This window comes from Macrobrachium rosenbergii, chromosome 37 (genome assembly GCF_040412425.1).
Source record: "Macrobrachium rosenbergii isolate ZJJX-2024 chromosome 37, ASM4041242v1, whole genome shotgun sequence".
NCBI lineage: Eukaryota > Metazoa > Arthropoda > Malacostraca > Decapoda > Palaemonidae > Macrobrachium > Macrobrachium rosenbergii.
This window is the reverse complement of record NC_089777.1, coordinates 23,105,251-23,122,550: the sequence shown is the minus strand read 5'-3', so window position 1 is coordinate 23,122,550 and position 17,300 is coordinate 23,105,251. Positions and strand designations below refer to the sequence as shown.

Below are 17,300 nucleotides of genomic sequence, written 5' to 3'. Positions count from 1 at the left end.
CTGAAAGAATTTGGGTTACACTTCTCTTGAAGAATCTCAGTTAGTAGAAAAAGTTTGTAAACTTAGTTAATTCTTAGTTGTTTGTTTACAGAATTTTGTCAGCACTTTTAGGTAATGTTTTCAACTAAATTTTTTTTTTTCTTTTTTTACAAATTTTAGTTATGAAACAGTACAGTATAAAATTTAACAGAATACTTTGAGGTAATTTACTGAAAGGTAAATACAAGAAAGACTTGACTGGAGCAAGGATGAAGTGTAACGGTAAGTAGAGTCTTTTTTTTTTTTTTTTTTTTTTTTCATCTATAGCCTGGCCTACTGCCCAAATTTTTAAAGAAAAATATTAGCCACTTTAATTTGCACTTAATACCTATTGGGCAAAGGAATTTTTATTAATACATGCTTGATAAATTTCATTACTGTTTCAGGCATACTATTTGTTTGCTTTAATAACTTTTCCTGTTCTTTAGAGAGCAAGAAAAGTGACTTCTTGTTAGTATAGGTGCATTTGTATTGGGGTACAAATACTGTACCCTGATAGTAATGTTCTGAGTGACGGTTGTTTTTGGTGGGTACACGGTATGTTGCATTCAAGTATAACTTCTAGTGAATGAAGCTTGGTGATATTTTGTGGTGCTTTCATTTTTCTTCCCATTACAGATTGCTGCAGTAATAAGATATGTTTTTAATAATGGTTTTAAAAACAATAACAATGTTGTTACACTAGTGATACAATTGTTCACATAACAACAAGGCATAGTAAGGCATGGTCATAAAAATTGTAGGGGTTAGAGAAGTTACTGATGAGACCAGACTGAGATGACAGAATTTTTAAGGAGTTGTAGATGAATTTTCATTCCCATTGTTCAAACTTTACATGTAGTGTGTATAATAATCTTTTTGCTATCCTGTATTTTATAAAAGTTCCTTCCAGTGTACAGTCTTGCTTACAGTAAATTACAGTATTTTTTCTCAAAACAGTTACAGTATAATTTACAAATAAAAAAATTAAAGTTATAAGATTCTTATTTCTGTATATAATTTCTACAAAAACCTAGGCTCATACTTGATACTGACATTATGTACACTTCTTTTTACTTGTCTGCACCGAGTACACCAACAGCAAGGTAATAACTGATAACTTTTTTTTATTAATACATGCACAATAATAAACACTGCCTATCATGTCTGTTTTTATTGGTTTTTAATCCACAGGCTGTGAATACATAGTTATTAATGTTATCAGATATTGAATAAAGTCTTTTTAAGTACTTAAGAGAGTTTTTTCATTCTACCCTCATTTACTTTTTAAGAGGAGGCTACTTTAGAAATAAACTTGAAGGAATGATGAATTAAAGTAATTAGGTTTCAAGTCAAACAATCTTAGAAAAACATCATGTGAACCGTTCGACATTACAGTATTCTACAGTTTCTTGGGTAGAAGAGGACAGTCTATAACTATAATTATATACAAAAAATAGGATCGTTACATGTGTATTTTCCCTCTCCAAGTTACAGGTTTTTCTTTACTATTTACATACTTTTTAGAGCTGAAAAAATTATTTTGTTGTAGTCAAAGCATCCATCAACTTTATGCAGTTTCAATAAAGGCATTTGTTATAAGAAAGTGCTTCCATCAAAAAGGGAGAGTTTTCTTGGAAACTAATGTATTTTAATTAAAATGTGGACAACTTACCAAATTTCAGATGTTGAAAAACTGTAGAAGCAAATTTTGTCAAATGTTTTACTTGAAAATTAGTACACTTTAAGCATAAAGAAGGTGAAATGAAAGGCTGATAAGTACCGCGTACCAGACAACCTGGCTTGGTGTATGAGGGAAAATGACATTGAGAGGAGAATAATTTAAGTTCCTCTCATCTGCTGTATCAGGGTGTCTGCAATCTGTTCATATCAAACTAAGTTTTTAAGGTCGATATCCTATACTGTTGTTAAACTATTAAAAAAACAAAATTACTGGTTAGCAAAATATAAAAGAAAATATTATGGTTACCATTTCTACCACTGTTGAAACTGTTCTGACGTGCTGTATGCAATGAAGGTTGCCATGTGGATGTGCTACTTAGTGCCGAAAACTGCCTGCCACATAGGGCTAGCTTCCAACCCCTCTGACAACGGAAAGGTACATCATGACATGCAAGAACAATATTGCTGTAATACAACAAAGCCCATTCCTTCTCTACTCCAGTCAGCCATAACAATGGTTGGTCTTGTCTTATAATAATGCAGACCCTCAGATATTAATCTACACAAATAATTTTTAGCATATTCAAATTTAAACATCGAAAATTTCATCCCAGTACACTTGTTTACTGGCCCCCTTTTTCAATAATTCCCGAAATGGTGCCATAACAAAATTCATGACCCTAATAAAACTGGAATTTATGTCGGTTAACAGTTACACCATTCCTCTCACATGCTAACAATAAATCAGAAGTATGCCAGAAAGCTTCTCCTATGCTAAAATCATACAACAATATATCATCATTACATTTAAACTTCCTTGGGATATTAATATCACAATTACATCATCAAATCTTTTGGTGTGTGTCCGGGGCAGCGCGGTGCCCCATTGGTGTGCGACAATACTTTCTTCGTCCAACACTACCTGATGGAATGCCCAGTGTGCTTCAACCTTAGTTTTAAAAGTATGCACCGGGACACTTTACACCATATCAAACGGTGCAAACGTATGATGCGTTCCCCTTTTACAGCATGCATTGAGTTTTTTAAAATCTACGGTCCTCCTCGGATGCCTCGCACTTTGCCATGATTGCATTAACAGAATTGTACTTCTCAAAGTTTTCTAAAATATCCTGTTTTAACTTTTGATTCTGTATGCCGCTCACAATTTTACTTGCCAGCAAATATTCACATAAATCCTCTTTGCACTGAGGGCACGCAAACGCGCACTCAAGGGCCCCTCGCTGGCACCTGTAGATGTATTCCTTTGCCGTTTCTCCTCTCTGTCTTCCTGTGAAGAACTTATCCCACACAACCGCTCTGTTCGCAGTCTTCGTGGTTATTTTTCTCAGGGCATCAAAGGCGTCCTCTACCCCTAGGGCATTCCAAGTGGCTGAAGAGAATTGGGCGTCTATTGCACTTTGCAATTTGTCGTCGCATTGTAACCTGATATTCATTACTGCCTCATCACGGGAAAACCTGTTGATTTTTATCCAATCTTCCGTAGATCGCTTCCAGAGCCTAAAATCCTCCGCTGTCATGACATACATGCAATTTTTGGGGGAAATATGCGTGCTGTTCCCCCTGCCTAGTGCTGAATTATTCCCATCTGTTCGTATAGCCGTACGTAGTGCCTGAACTAATGTGTTTAGATCCACTGTTGCGCCATCGCCGATGCAGCTTCTGGCGTCCCTAGGGGTGCTTTTCAACGATCTTCTACGAAATCTCGACATTCTGCGCAGGTAATACTCCGTCACTGCGCCATATAGGATACTCTATGGGCAGGGTTAGTAAGAGGCACTATTCCCTTGGGTACAGGGCAACTGACGTTCGCGCCAAAATCTTGGCTGACCATAGACATAACAACATTCGATTCAGTAGTATTATTGAAATCAGTAACATGATACATACTTATCCTACACATATTAACCAAGATAATGTGCAGCTAAAATTGCATGTAACAACACTTAATATTTATAAATTCTACAAAATCGTAAGCTCACAGTGAAAGGTAACAACACGCGTGAAGTACTATGAGTGCTATTTAAACGTTAATACTTTTTATAAACGCATCATGAAAGGTGAGGTACATTTATAGTATGAGAGTATTTTCAGGTTTAAATGTCACTAATAAGCGGCAGAGGCAAGGGACAACCTTTTTTTCTGGGTTTTGTTAAGGACCTAAAATTAAATGAGGTTACAAAATAAATGAAAGTAAAGACAAGAAGAAGAAGACCACTGTGCCGAAGACTATGCAAGCCAGACAGTAGAGTGAGGTCAATTTATGTAACGGGAATTTGAAGTAGCGTTAATTGAATAGACTGTTAATAGATGGCTCTGCTACTCGCTGTCTTTGCCAAGACCTGGGAAATTTAGTTAAGGTTTATTACAACTGGAGTAACTGAAACATTGGATTTGTTTCGTATTTCACTTGTATTAGACTAATCTTTTAATAAACGAAAATTTATGATTTTATTCTATCTGCGTTTTTGTAAAAATATAGTTAGGTTAAATTATTTTACATAGTATGTAACCATAATAGATTATAACATGATTCTAAACAATCAATAGTTGGTAATATGACAGACGCTTTTTTTCTGGTTCCATGAGAGTAAGTACAACTAATATCACACTTTATAGTAGATTTTGTAACTGAATACACGTAAAAGAACTGAATACCAAAAGTAATTATTTTCAGTACTTCGTGTGAACTATTGTTCATTCATGTTTATTATAACTTCATCCGTTAGCGAAATCTCTAAATATCGGTGTCGGTGCTGCCCTGAACTACTAATATTTTTGCTGAGCAGTGTACTCTGCAAGTTGCGTATTTTAATTTTATTAGTTTATTTCTCAGACTTTAGTATTTTAATTTCTCTATTTCGAAAATTACTCTGTAGTCTTAAATGAGCATATCAAATGAATTTCCTGCGCTTGGAGATTTGGCGTGCTTGGTCGTATACTTTACAATGGATTCCGTGAAAGAAATATTCATATAATTTGAACAGGTTGGGGAAAGGGGAAATATATATTAAAGCAGTGAAGATGAAACAATAAAGTGTACATAGTATATGGAGATAAGTTCTATGGATGTATGAACCACAAAAAAGATACGATATTAGGAGGCGATATCATAGTTTTCTCGTTCTAGTTTCTCTTATCGGCCATAGATGGCGATACTGACTGATTACATTTTTAAGGCCCTAGAATAATAGTCTTTCCAATCTTGGATCTTCTATTGTTATTTGTAGTTCGCTGGTCATTCGTGAGAAGCGATTGCAAGAACAATTATAAAGTAACTGTATTAATGACGTGCTAATGCGACGTAACGTAACCCCAGTTGGAAAAGGAATTGTCACGTTTAACCAGTGATTGTGTCACACTAGTGTTTATGTACATATTGGAATCTTTTTAGCGTGAATTTGACGAGGCAAAATGGCGGCGCAGGTGTGCTCTTCTCATCTCAAGATGAATGCGAGAGGTCGGTGAATGTTGTCGTTGTATGTGATGTGTTTTAAACGAGTCTCTGTAATACATTCGAAGATAGAATTACTTTGTATTTTCGTTCTTGTCTAAATGGGCTACGGTAATGGCCACCAAACGTTCCTCCGCGACAGGCATCTACCTAGGTTTTTGTAAGCATAAAATATAGTGATATGACAAATTTATAATTCCTGTTATCTCGTGTTTTAACCGGTTTCGGTTATTTTTTAAAATTTTTTCCAGCATCATGCAATTAGGTGTAATATACAGGCCTAGACCCAGGCCTGCTTGGCTAGCTTAGGCATTATTATTGCAGTAAGAGGCAACACGCCATAATGACAAAGAAATATGTATTTCTGACTGATTTTGATGAGTTTCGCACGAGTTTCACCTTCGATTCCGTCGGAAATTAACGGTTTAGGAGCTAAGTCCATGTACATAAGTGAAATTCGTGCTTAACACATCAAAATCAATCAGAACAACATATTTCCTTATTAGTGAAACTCACACAACCTAACCTAACCTCTCACAGAAGTACCCAGGTCACAGCCCCTAACTTATGCATGACAAAAGGACGAAAAATTAGGGGTAGAACTATACAGTAGCTCCGCGGTGGCGACTGCCTTCTGACTTCACTCTTTCTACACTTTTTTGGCTGATAATTATGAATTTACCTTGAAGTTTTGGCGCTCGAGTGTAATTAACCTGTAATTAACCCTTGAAGTCCATCCAACAAGGGGTTTCCATACGCGATCTTCACAAGATAGAGCACGCGTATATATATCCCGTCCGGCAAGTGCAATAACTAGTTAATGTATGGGTACCCAACACCCCCAGGCCAGTACTAAACACGGCGAAGGGACATTCCATTTGGCCGACAACAAACACATGCTGACACCTCCGCCACAGTAGCCATGGCGAAACTAAAAACGGCGGCAGAATTCAAATGATTTCCTCAGGGTACACTGTCAAGTGTAATTGGTTATTTTTTTTTTGAAAACAGCTAATGGATTTGTAATAAATTGTCATGTGTTTACTTAAACTATCATTGTGTCATGAAAACTAGCATGTGGGAGGAGATACATTTGTAAACAAACACACGAACACACACAATCTCGGTGACAGCATACTGTGAGGATCTCAAGAGTACTGTGTTAAATGGGAGAAAATAATCCAGGTATTTCTAAGAAACTATCAATTTCCGATGAATTTTAATGTGAAATTTGTGCGAAACATCAAAATGACCTAGAAAAGTGTGTTTTCTTGCCATTTGGCTGTGTTGCCTTTTACTGCAATTTTACCGCTTCGGCCTAATATTTAGCCTGATCAGGGCGACCACCATAGTAAACCTGGGTTTTCATCTGGGGAGGGGGTGAATGTGATCAGCGTTTAGAGTAATGGTGGTAGGCTATAGGCTATTTACAGGGAAAATTGTATTTTCCTTTCGTTTAAGACTATGTTTAGGCCTATGTTGGTAAAACGGAAGACTACTACTGTGGTCTGGTTCCCAACAGTTGCCAAGTAGAATATATACCGCCCATTGTTTAGCCTATGCTTATGTTTTTGTTTGTCTTTTGGGGTTGTTTGCAGAGTAGGGAGATGGGGTAGCCTATATGTTGGCAATTTCACCCCCTAGCAAAAACTTCCATTGAGTAATAGTTACTTTGTGTTCTCTAAACCACCTGAAAAGTATCTTAACTGGTTAGGCTACTTTCCGTTTAAGCATATTTGCTGATCGACAAAAAGTAATTTTTTCAAAGTGAGGGTAAAGCGATGGGGCAGGAGACACGTGGGCGGCAGAATTTTCACTTTTCACTCGCTATTGAATTGGAGAAATAAAAGAATTAAACCTTTAAGAAAACCTTTCCGAAGATTGAAGCTTCATTAACAAAATGAGCTATAGAATACTGCCATACAAACTAAACTAAGCATGTGAAGTCTTCGCAAAATAGGCGTTGAAGGCAGTTTTGATTCCAATATGGTTTCCCCCAAATATTGAGACAGAATGAATGGCGGTTGGAAACTTCCTTTCCAGCACTCATTTAACTGTGTACTGAACACTAATTGCCTATATATGTAATCTTTATAGATATTACTCGAGATTTTAGTTGTAATCGGCTTGATAAAACAACATTTTGTTGCCTATACTAGTGAAAATGTGAGACATGGAATTCCCATCTGTCACGTGGTTGAACTGAAATGGATTTTTACCTTTAATCCGCAGTTTTATCCGTACTGACATCACAACTGAAGCTCCACAGTGCTTATTTGATTGTAATTATGCATATTTTGTCCTTAATTCACTCAAAATGCCACTTGAAATACGTGAGAATGTTTGTTTACAGTACTTTACTCCATGAAATTAGCAAATCTGTGGCGGGAATAATTTTCCAGCCTTACTGTACATCTGGCTGCCACAAACATCCGAGAGCCGACGATGCATTAGTGAACTGTAGTATTTTGTTGGTAGGACTGTTAATTTATTCAAGTCCATATTACCATGTATACTTCTGAGACATTCAATGTGTACATATGAGTGTTACCACTTTGGCAAAAATGCAAGAAAGTTGAGTATGACAATTTATCTAGAACTGGTACGAGAGTGAAGATGTCATGACGTTGAAATACAGGACTGAAATAAAGGTTTTAAATCCAAAATTATTACTTAAAACACCATAGGAAAATGCGAAAAATAGCTACATCGTAATATTCACAGCAAAAGCGTTGAAATTTGTCACAGGAATCTGGTTTGCCCCAACAACAAATATTTTCAAATGAATTATAATGAACACATAATACATGTACTCCATTTATAACCTTATTCTGGTGTTAAGCTACCTAGTTATTTAAATGTTATCTAGCGCTCTGGCGTCCTGAAAATTCGCTAGAGTTCCCTGTCCAAGCCCCACAGGCGCCAGCGTTTAGCACTGATGTCAAGGAAACAGTGTCAGCATATATGGGTATAAATATGTTTGTTTACACAAGTGACTCGGCAGATATCGAGATGGCGTCACTCGTCCACTTTTAAAAGAGTTTTAAGTAAAAGTTTCAAGAGTGTCATGGCTGGTAAGTTAGCAACGTGCACGGTTAAATCGTAATGAAACTGTTTGATTGGAAATATGTCATTTCGTAATTTAGGAGAAAACTGTTACTTTGATAGGAACGTAGAGGTCTCGGTGTGTTGTGTAGAGAGGGGGCGCAAGCCTCACTGATGCTGATGGGGGCACATTCAATGCTGGCAAATTTTTCTATTTCAAAGTCATTACCATGCTTTAATGTTTAGGAGTAGAATACTGTATGTCCATGTATCCTACCTCCATTGAGTGTGGGATTCAGGTATGTAATTACTTGGTAAGTTACTCATATGGAAATGACATTTTCATAATAAAATTAAGTTTTATATATGTAACTTACCAAGTAATCACATAGCTTATGTTTTTAACTCGTGCGGCAGCTAAATACTTGAAATTCTTGATAGCATTCGATTGTTTTAGTGTAGGTGACTAGGTCCCACCCACTATCGGGGCAGGAAAGGTACCACTGAAGTAGCATCAGCGTGTTTCTGCCGGTTAATGACGATAGTTTAGTTGTCACAGCAGCTGTTGTTTCGAGACTGGTCACTGGATGGTTGCTCTTTGTCTCTGTTTGGTGATGTATTCTAAACTTTTGGTAGCATTTAAGCTATTTTCAAATAGCTTCGGATTCACTAGACTCGGTATTAGTGAATTATTTCCCAAATCTGGCTTTTCTCGATGCTGCAAAACTAGACTTACGGAAGCGTCTTACGACTCCCACACAACTTTTACTAATTGTAGGGGACAAACTTGCTCTATTGACTTGACATGAATCAAGTATAGGGACTGGGATCAAGGTAGATGGAAAACTTTAAAATCTCACTTAGATAAGTTAGAGTGAGACAAGAAGAGGAAAGTGGCTCTTAGAGCCGAGGCTAGGAATGTAGCTAATGTAGGATGTTCTCCTAAATTGGCAGTTACCGATTTAACCTGTTCTGTCTCCCTCTACTACTCCTATTTCCCCTTTAACCAGTCCTCTACCTATCAAACCTATTCTTTCACCTGGCCCCCATGCTTCCGAGCCTAACACCATTGCTAGCCTAGAAGCCCTTGTTGATATGAAGTTTGGGCTCATTGTTTCGACTATGGAACAGTTGAATGTGTCGGTTGAAGTGCTTATGGATCAAGCCAGTGGTAAAAGTGCAAGTGTTAGTGGAGGAGGTGTCTACTCGTCCCACCGCTACCCCTAGACCAAGGTCATTGCTAGGCTCCCATGCACCAGGGAGAAGGTATACTGGTAGTCCAAGGGAGGTCTCTGGGGTTTGCCCATGGGTAGGCGCCCCTCAACTGAGCCTGTTGAATGGTCCCAGAACTCGGTGGACAGTTGCTGGAAAGGCGTCCGTAAGGAAGTGCACAACCTTTCTCCTAGTTCTTTGGACTCTGATTCGGACAAGAGGTGCTGAGGGCACTTTTACGAGATCTCTCGTTCTCTCAAGAGGCACGTAGTGGTTACCGACCGCGCTTCCCTGCCTCCTTGGAAGCGTGCAAAGGATATTGAGCTAAGCCCTCGGCCTTCGTGTAGTTTTTGGACCAGCCCTGAATGATCTTCAACCCTTCAGCAGTATTTGCCGCCCAAGCATCCGTCCTTCTCACGGGAGCACCCATCCTCATCTGATAAGCGCCCGACGGATTCAGAGTATTTAGCTGCTCTTGAGCGCCCAGCGCCCGTTGACTGTCCAGCACCAACCAACTGCTCAGAGCCCATGGAACACCTGGCACCAACTCCTGTCATCTGGTGCCAAACTCAAATCTTCCAGCATTGCTACCCCAGGCGCCCAACCAAGCGCCCGGCGTCCTCTCTACCATTGATTCCTTTGTCCACTATTGGTCCCATACAGTATACTTTGCCAATGAATCCTATTCAGTGCTTTTTGGGCGAAGTTATGAACCTCCAGCAGAAAAATCAAGCAGTAACAAAGGATCCTCCTGACTTGGCACCTTCACCGATTTCTTCAGAGGAAGAGGTATTATACCATCCTCCTCCTCCCACGCCCTTCTCCATCCTCCTTAGGTGGTTTTTGGTTGCCTTTCCATCCTTCTTCTCACCTGCAACTGCAGCTTCCCCTGCCTCCACCTTTTATATGAGGAACTAGCCTGTTGACCTCTCCAGGCTTCCCAAGATGGTCTTGTCTTCCTCATCCAGGAAAGCCTTGAGGGAAATGGACATTTGGCTCTTGGACAAGAGAGAGCAGGGCAAAGCGGCCTTCTCCACTCCACCTGCCTGTCTCGCTTCTAAGAGATACCAAGCGTACACTACAAGAGAAGCTCCCTCCTCGGGAGTCGCTGCCTCCTCCCAGGGGAACTTCACCTGTCTGATTGACTCTAATAGGTCAGCCTTAGCTTCGGCTAAAGTTATGTTTTCGACAACTGAGTTTGATCACATCATCAGGAGCATGTTTAAGGTTTTTGTGGTTCTAAGCTTTTGGACTGGACTGTGGGAGCACTGGCAAAGAAAATTGAAGACTGCGAGAGTATGTCGGAGGACTTGTCTACAGACTGGCTGGGGATGTATGCTGCGCAGATAAAGCTATCAGGGGACGTCTCGATGGAATTAGCTACTTTATTCACGACGGGTATCCTGAAGAAACGTGAAGTTTGGTGCTCTTTTACCACCAAAGGTGTGACTACATCTCAGAAGTCGGCACTTCTCTTGTCTCCTTTGAACGGCATGCACCTCTTCCCTCAAGCCACGGTCCAAGAAATAGCGTTGGAGCTACAGAAAAGGTCAACGCAGGATTTGTTAGCCAGTCAGCCAAACTCTCCAAGGACCTTCCTTCTTTCACTACGAAGTCTACCCCTCCTTTGCAGCAACAGCCCTTTCGGGGCAACAAGACAAGATTCTACACTAGACCGTGCTCCAATCTGTGTGCAGCACGCCCGGCCAAAAAGGCTCCCTCAAAGCCTTCCTCTCATAAAAGAGAATCCAGTCCTCCTTGTGCCAGTAGGCGCAAGACTCCTACACTTTTGGGAGAAATGGGAAGCCCAAGGAGTAGACCAGTGGGTCTCGATAGTACTTAAAGAGGGGTACTCTGACCCATTCAGGGAGAATCTTCCCTTAGTGTCAATGCCCATTGCATTGACAACCTACTTGGTAGGTTTCGAGAGGTTTTTCGGCGCTTGCAGAAGAGATGTCTGCTCTTTTCATGAAAAGAGCTGTAGAGCTGGTCGAAGCTGTCAACTCTCCAAGGTTCTACAACCGTCTTTTTGTGGTCCCAAGTCATCCGGAGGATGGAGGCCTGTCCTGGAAGTCAGCACCCTGAATGTCTTCATTCAGAAGATAAAATTCAAGTTGGAAACAAATCAGTCGGTTTTCTCGTCCATCCAACAGTGGGGTTGGATGGTGACCAATGACATGTAGGATGCCTACTTTCATATCCCAGTATAGCAGGAAATACCTCAGATTTGTGTTCCAGAACAGTCTTCCAATTTCGAGCTCTGTGTTTCGGCCTCTCTACAGCTCTCCAAGTATTCACTCGTTCTCGCCCCTCTTGCGAAGTGGCTTCACCTCATGGGGATTAGTACATCCCTCTGTCTAGACGACTGGCTCCTATGTTCTCCATTGAAGAAACAGTGCATGGAAGACCTTCAGAATACCCTTCTTCTGGCTCAAGATCTGGGATTACTCATCAACGAGAAGAAATTGCAATTGTCTCTGTCTCGTGTGATTCTTTATTTGGGGATGATGATAGACTCTGAATTTTCAGGTTTTTCCATCCCCCAAAAGAGTACAATTGTGTCTTCAAACAGTCAGTGACTTCCTCGCTCTCAAGTCCTGCTCGGCCAAGAGTTAGATGAGCCTTTTGGGAACCCTCGCATCCATTGAGAAGTTCGTAAGCCTGAGGAGGCTTCATATGAGGGTACTGCAGTTCTTTCTAAAGGCCACCAGGAACAGGACTCGTTTGTTTTTCTGATCACTCTGGAAATCAAAGAAGTCTTGAGATGGTGGCTTGCAGAAGTATGTCTCTTGGAAGGGAAGTCTCTCCATCCACTAAGCCCCAACCTTTCATTGTACTCAGACACTTTAGATCTGGGTTGGGGAGCTCTTTTGGGAGACATGGAAGTCTTGGGAGTCTGGTCTCCGAAAGAGGAGCTCCCACACATCATGAGAGAATTGAAGGCAGTACACCTGTGACCTGGCTCTTCAATCATTTGCAGAAGTGACCTTTGGCAAGACAGTAGCAGTGATGTCGGACAACACCTCAGCCTTGGCATACATGTAGAACCAAGGAGGCACCCACCCATTCTCCCTTTCTGAGGCCACCAAAGACCTTCTTTTGTGGGCGAAGAAGAACTTCACCGTTCTGGTGACAAGATTCATTCAAGGGAAGCTAAACGTAATAGTGGATGGACTGAGTCGGCGCAGACAGGTCCTTCCCATGGAATGGGCACTAGATCCACAGGTGTGGACTGGCCTTTGGAAGTTGTGGGGACAGCCGTCGATAGACCTGTTCGTAACATCAAAGAACTATCACCTCCCGCTGTTCTGCTCTCTGGCCCTGGACCCTCTGGCATGGGCGACAGATACCATGCTCCAGAGTTGGTCCTTCCTAGACCTGTACGCCTTTCCGCCATTCAACATGGTGAGGGAAGTCAAGAAATTCATATTCCATCAAATCACAGAGGTGACTGTGGTAGTCCCCTTTTGGCCTCGAAGAGAATGGTTCCCAGATCTCCTCAAGCCGCTAGGCGACTACCCCAGGCTCCTTCCACAGAAGCCAAAGCTTCTCAAACAACCACACTTCCACTGGTTTCATCGCAACCTATCAGCTCTTGCTCTGACAGGGTTCAGACTGTCAGGAGACTCTTCAGAGGGAAGGGATTTTCAAAACCAGCTGCAGAAGCAATGCTTAGTGTAGACGGCAGTCTTCCAGTCTACCAAACGAAGCAGGCAGTATTCTGCAGCTGGTGCAGAAGAAATAACATTTCTACAATGAACGTCTCAGACTTCCCTCTTTTCCTGAGCACTAACAAAGGTTTGTCTTCCTCGACGATGAAGGGGTACCAAGCAATGTTAGGCCCTGTGTTTCGGCACGAACCTCGATCTGGGATCCAATCATGACATCATTGACTTGATCAAGTCTTTCAACACTACCAAGGAGACCAAGACTAATGCAGTATCATGGAATTTGGACATCATCCTCAAATGTTTTCAGGCCCTCCTTTTGAACCTCTTTTGCACTATTTCCTTACGAGACATAACAAGGAAAACTCTTTTTCTGGTTGCCTTTGCCATGGCTAAGAGAGTCTGCAAGTTGCAAGTCATTGACAGAAGAGTAGGCTTTTCACAAGGAGATGCGGTCTGCTCTTTTATGCTAGACTTTTTGGCGAAGAATGAGACCCCCCTCTAAGCCAGGCCTTGTTCTTTCACCATCAAGAATTTGATGGAATTTCTTGGACCAGAAGAGGAAGAGAGACTCTTGTCCCATCAGGGCACTAAAGTACTACCTTAATACAACAGCGAAGATCAGAGGTCCCTTGAGTAAGCTCTGGTGCTCCGTGAAGGACCCTTCTAGACCCCTTTCCAAGAACGCAGTATCGTTCTTTTTGAGAGACGTCATCCTGGAATCGCATTCAAGAATTTGTGAGGACCTTCTACCAATCTTGAAAGTTAAAGCCCATGAGATTAAAGCTGTCACCACCTCGTTGGCTTTTAAACAACGTGTCCATGTCGGCGGTTCTCCAATCAGCATTCTGGAAATGCAAATCTGTTTGCAACACATTACAGTACTTATGTGAAATAGAGACTATTTTCGAAAACTGCAGTACCCTGGGTCTGTTGTCTGTGGCTGGCATGGTGTTAGGGGAGGAAGCATAGGAGTCTTCTCCTATCCTACCTCTTTTCGCCTTGATTAGGCTGTTCTTGCGGGCCTGGGGTACCCACCAGTCCTTGTTTACAGTTGGGTAATGGTTTTAATGAATACAGTGTGTAGGTGACAGAGTTTTCTGGTTGTATGTCTTTATGGTACTGTGCCCAAGGCAAGGGCACTCTTGTATGGTTATGTTAGCCATCGGACTACTGCATGAGCTGCTTAACCTCCATTGATGCTTTGTGGTATTCGGAATACTCCTTTGCTGCTGTGCTTCCCACTAACATAGAGGCGCTCCACAGCTTCACTGCTGCACCACAAGTTCAGTTAAGATAAGCGCCAACCAGAGACAGTATCAGTCTGCAGCAGCTCTCTTAACTGACAAGGGTACAACAACTTTTTTAAGCAATGCTTATAGAATTTTTGTCTCATATTCATTCTTCTACTGAAAGTTTTTGAAATTACATGTGTCCAAGCATCCCACCTCCTGTCAATATGGTAAGTTACATCTATAAAAATGACATTTTTATAATAAAATAAAGTTTCATATATACTTACCAGGTAATTACTAAATCAGAGCCCTCCCTCCCTCTTCTCCTCTCCTCTCTCAGACTTTGAGGGCGAAAATGGACTGACGCTATTGAGCGCTGTACCCTTCCTCCCCCGATGGTGGGCGGGACCTAATCACCTACACTAAAGCAGTCGAATGCTACTGTGAATTTCAAATTTTTGGCTGCTGCGCAAATTAGAAATATAGGGTGTGTAATTACTAGGTGAGTTTATATAAAACTTTTATTATAAATATGTCATTTGTATAAAATTGTCATTTTATGAACTTTAAGAGTACCTCATCTGGTGGTTAGACCTTTGTGATGGGATCTAACCTAGTTATATGGAGCCTTTGAAAGGGAACCTTGTTAACTTTGACTTACTCCTTAGTGAAAGATCTTTTTTAGTTTTCATGTTCATGATTCAGTCCACCAGGAAGACGGTGGATTACATGGGTTGTTGGCTAAAGAAATCATGTAAAGGGCCACCATTCATCACTGATTATATGGTAAGAAACAAAGTTGGCTGTGCACAAAGGAGGTTCAAGTAATTTTTGTACATAGTATGTTACTAATTTCATGAGTATGATCAGTAACGAATAAAAACTGAAGAGCTGTGGAGTTAATCACTTTGTTCCTCCTTTAACAGAAGTAAGCTGAAATTTTAAGTGGATAGGAAATTTGAAGTGATCGTTGTATACAAACCTCTTATGTTTGGCACAATACCTTGTAGCAGGAAAAGGTCTTACCTATGGTAAAGCTTGGGCAAATTGTATTTTATAAATAATTTTGTATTTTTGTGTAATTCATGAAGGTCTACAATTAAATATACAGTATATATTTACTCATAATTTGTTTTATGACCCTTACTATTTTAGTTACTTACCCAAGGTACTGCTAAGTAATCTTGTGGCGAGTGCAACACTTTTCCAGGGTGCTAAAGTTCCCAGCATCTCAAAGAATGATGTTACTTCATGGACTCGACTTGAAGAAGAAGGGAGTGTTTTCAGTTTTCTTTTTGTCTCTCTCTCTCTCTCTCCCCTTCTCCATCAACCTCTCTCATAAACGTGCATTATGTACAGCAGAGGTTCTAAACTCGGGAACTGCACATTCTGCATAGAGAATGGCCTCTAATTATTCTTTCTCTCATTTACAGATGCTGACAAGTGCCATCTCAAGTGACTACAGTTGTTTAGAAATTGGAGACCCTGTTTCAAGCTGCATCCTATCTTTAACCTTAAATGAACTTATGTATGGACAGATTTATGTGAACAGTAAATCTGGGACAGCCTTATATGAACATTGTGAATCTAGACAGACTTATGTGAAAATAGTGAATCAGGGACACTTTTGTTAACTTAGTGAACTTGCAGTCGGACTATTTATTTGTGCCTTTCCTGACAACTGTGATCATTTTGGATCACATGATCGTGAATCAAATGTATTTTTTTTTTTTTTTTTTTTAACATTAGTTTAACCAGACCACTGAGTTAATATTAACTCTCCTAGGGCTGGCCGTGAATCAAATGTAGCTGGTTTATGATGACAGTTATAACTAGTATTGTGCAACATTTTGTATTTTATTCATGTATGGAAAATAAAAGGTTATGAAAACTCTTTTAGTTTGTGGCATTGTAATTTTGAATGTAGCTAACCCAGCGGAATAATTCATCATGAGAGAAACAAGATCTAGCATGGGCAGAGGTGGCACAGCAAGAGGAGTGACGAAGACTGCGGCATTGGAGAAAAAAGCCAACAAAGAAGTTTTTGAAACTAACGATGAGAATTCATTAGGAGGAGATGAGAGAAATGCTTTTGATCTTCCAAACAAAAAATTGAATGATAAGAATTTAGATGGTGGTGATGAATGTTTTCCTTTAGGTGAAGACAGTGGACATTCACCTGTCATCTCAGGCAAGGCAGATGGGCAAAATAAACAACATGCAACATCTTCAAGAAGAGGTTTGGTGAAAAATCTGAAAGAGCATGAGGCCAAGAAGGACAATGCTGATGATATTGAAGATGAGGAGGTTTTGAGAATTATTGGAGAATTGGAGAAGGAAGTTGATGATGCTTTCCCTGAGCTGAATGAGGCTAATGAGACAAAACAGTCAGATGTTGAGAAACCTTGTGTCGTTGAGCCAAAGTGTAATGGTGAGCCTAGCAAGGACAAAAAGAAGATTGTGGTAACCTCAGGCAAGGCAGATGGGCAGAATAAACAGCATGTAACATCTTCAAGAAGAGGTTTGGTAAAAAATCAGAAAGAGCATGAGGCCAAGAAAGACAATGCTGATATTATTGAAGATGAGGAGGTTTTGAGAATTATTGGAGAATTGGAGAAGGAAGTTGTTGACGCTTTCCCAGAGCTGAATGAAGCCAGTGAGGCAAAGCAGTCAGTTGTTGAGAAACTGTCTGTCATTGAGCCAAAATGTAATGGTGACCCTAGCAAGGACAAAAAGAAGATTGTGATAAGCTTAGAAAATGACAAAGAAGAAAAGAAACCTTTGCAAGCTAAAGAGGTAAGAGTTATGTGTAATCTTCTATGCTTGTGTTAATGTATGTAGCCTACATGAATACAACTGAAATGAAGTGTTTGAAACATGTATTGCTGTACAGTAGTAAGAAGTGAGTGCACCTTTATCGTTATGAGGCCATGTCTCATTCTAAAAGCTTTTACCAACTTGTTGCCA

The 17,300-nt window shown here is 40.4% G+C and overlaps 1 protein-coding gene across 2 annotated transcripts in view; it reads left to right on the top strand.

Annotated features, from left to right (window-relative positions):
- The first annotated feature begins 4,911 nt into the window (after positions 1-4,911).
- Positions 4,912-17,300, top strand: part of LOC136825412 (uncharacterized) — a 43,711-nt gene continuing 31,322 nt past the window's right edge. Inside the window, exons 1-2 of one of the 2 annotated variants that reach the window (XM_067081785.1) lie at positions 4,912-5,179; positions 15,767-17,129. In XM_067081785.1, coding sequence (XP_066937886.1) covers positions 16,284-17,129 — 846 coding nt within the window. In that variant the 5' untranslated portion in view covers positions 4,912-5,179; positions 15,767-16,283. The remainder of the gene's footprint in view (positions 5,180-15,766; positions 17,130-17,300) is intronic. The other variant, XM_067081787.1, reaches the window with a different exon arrangement.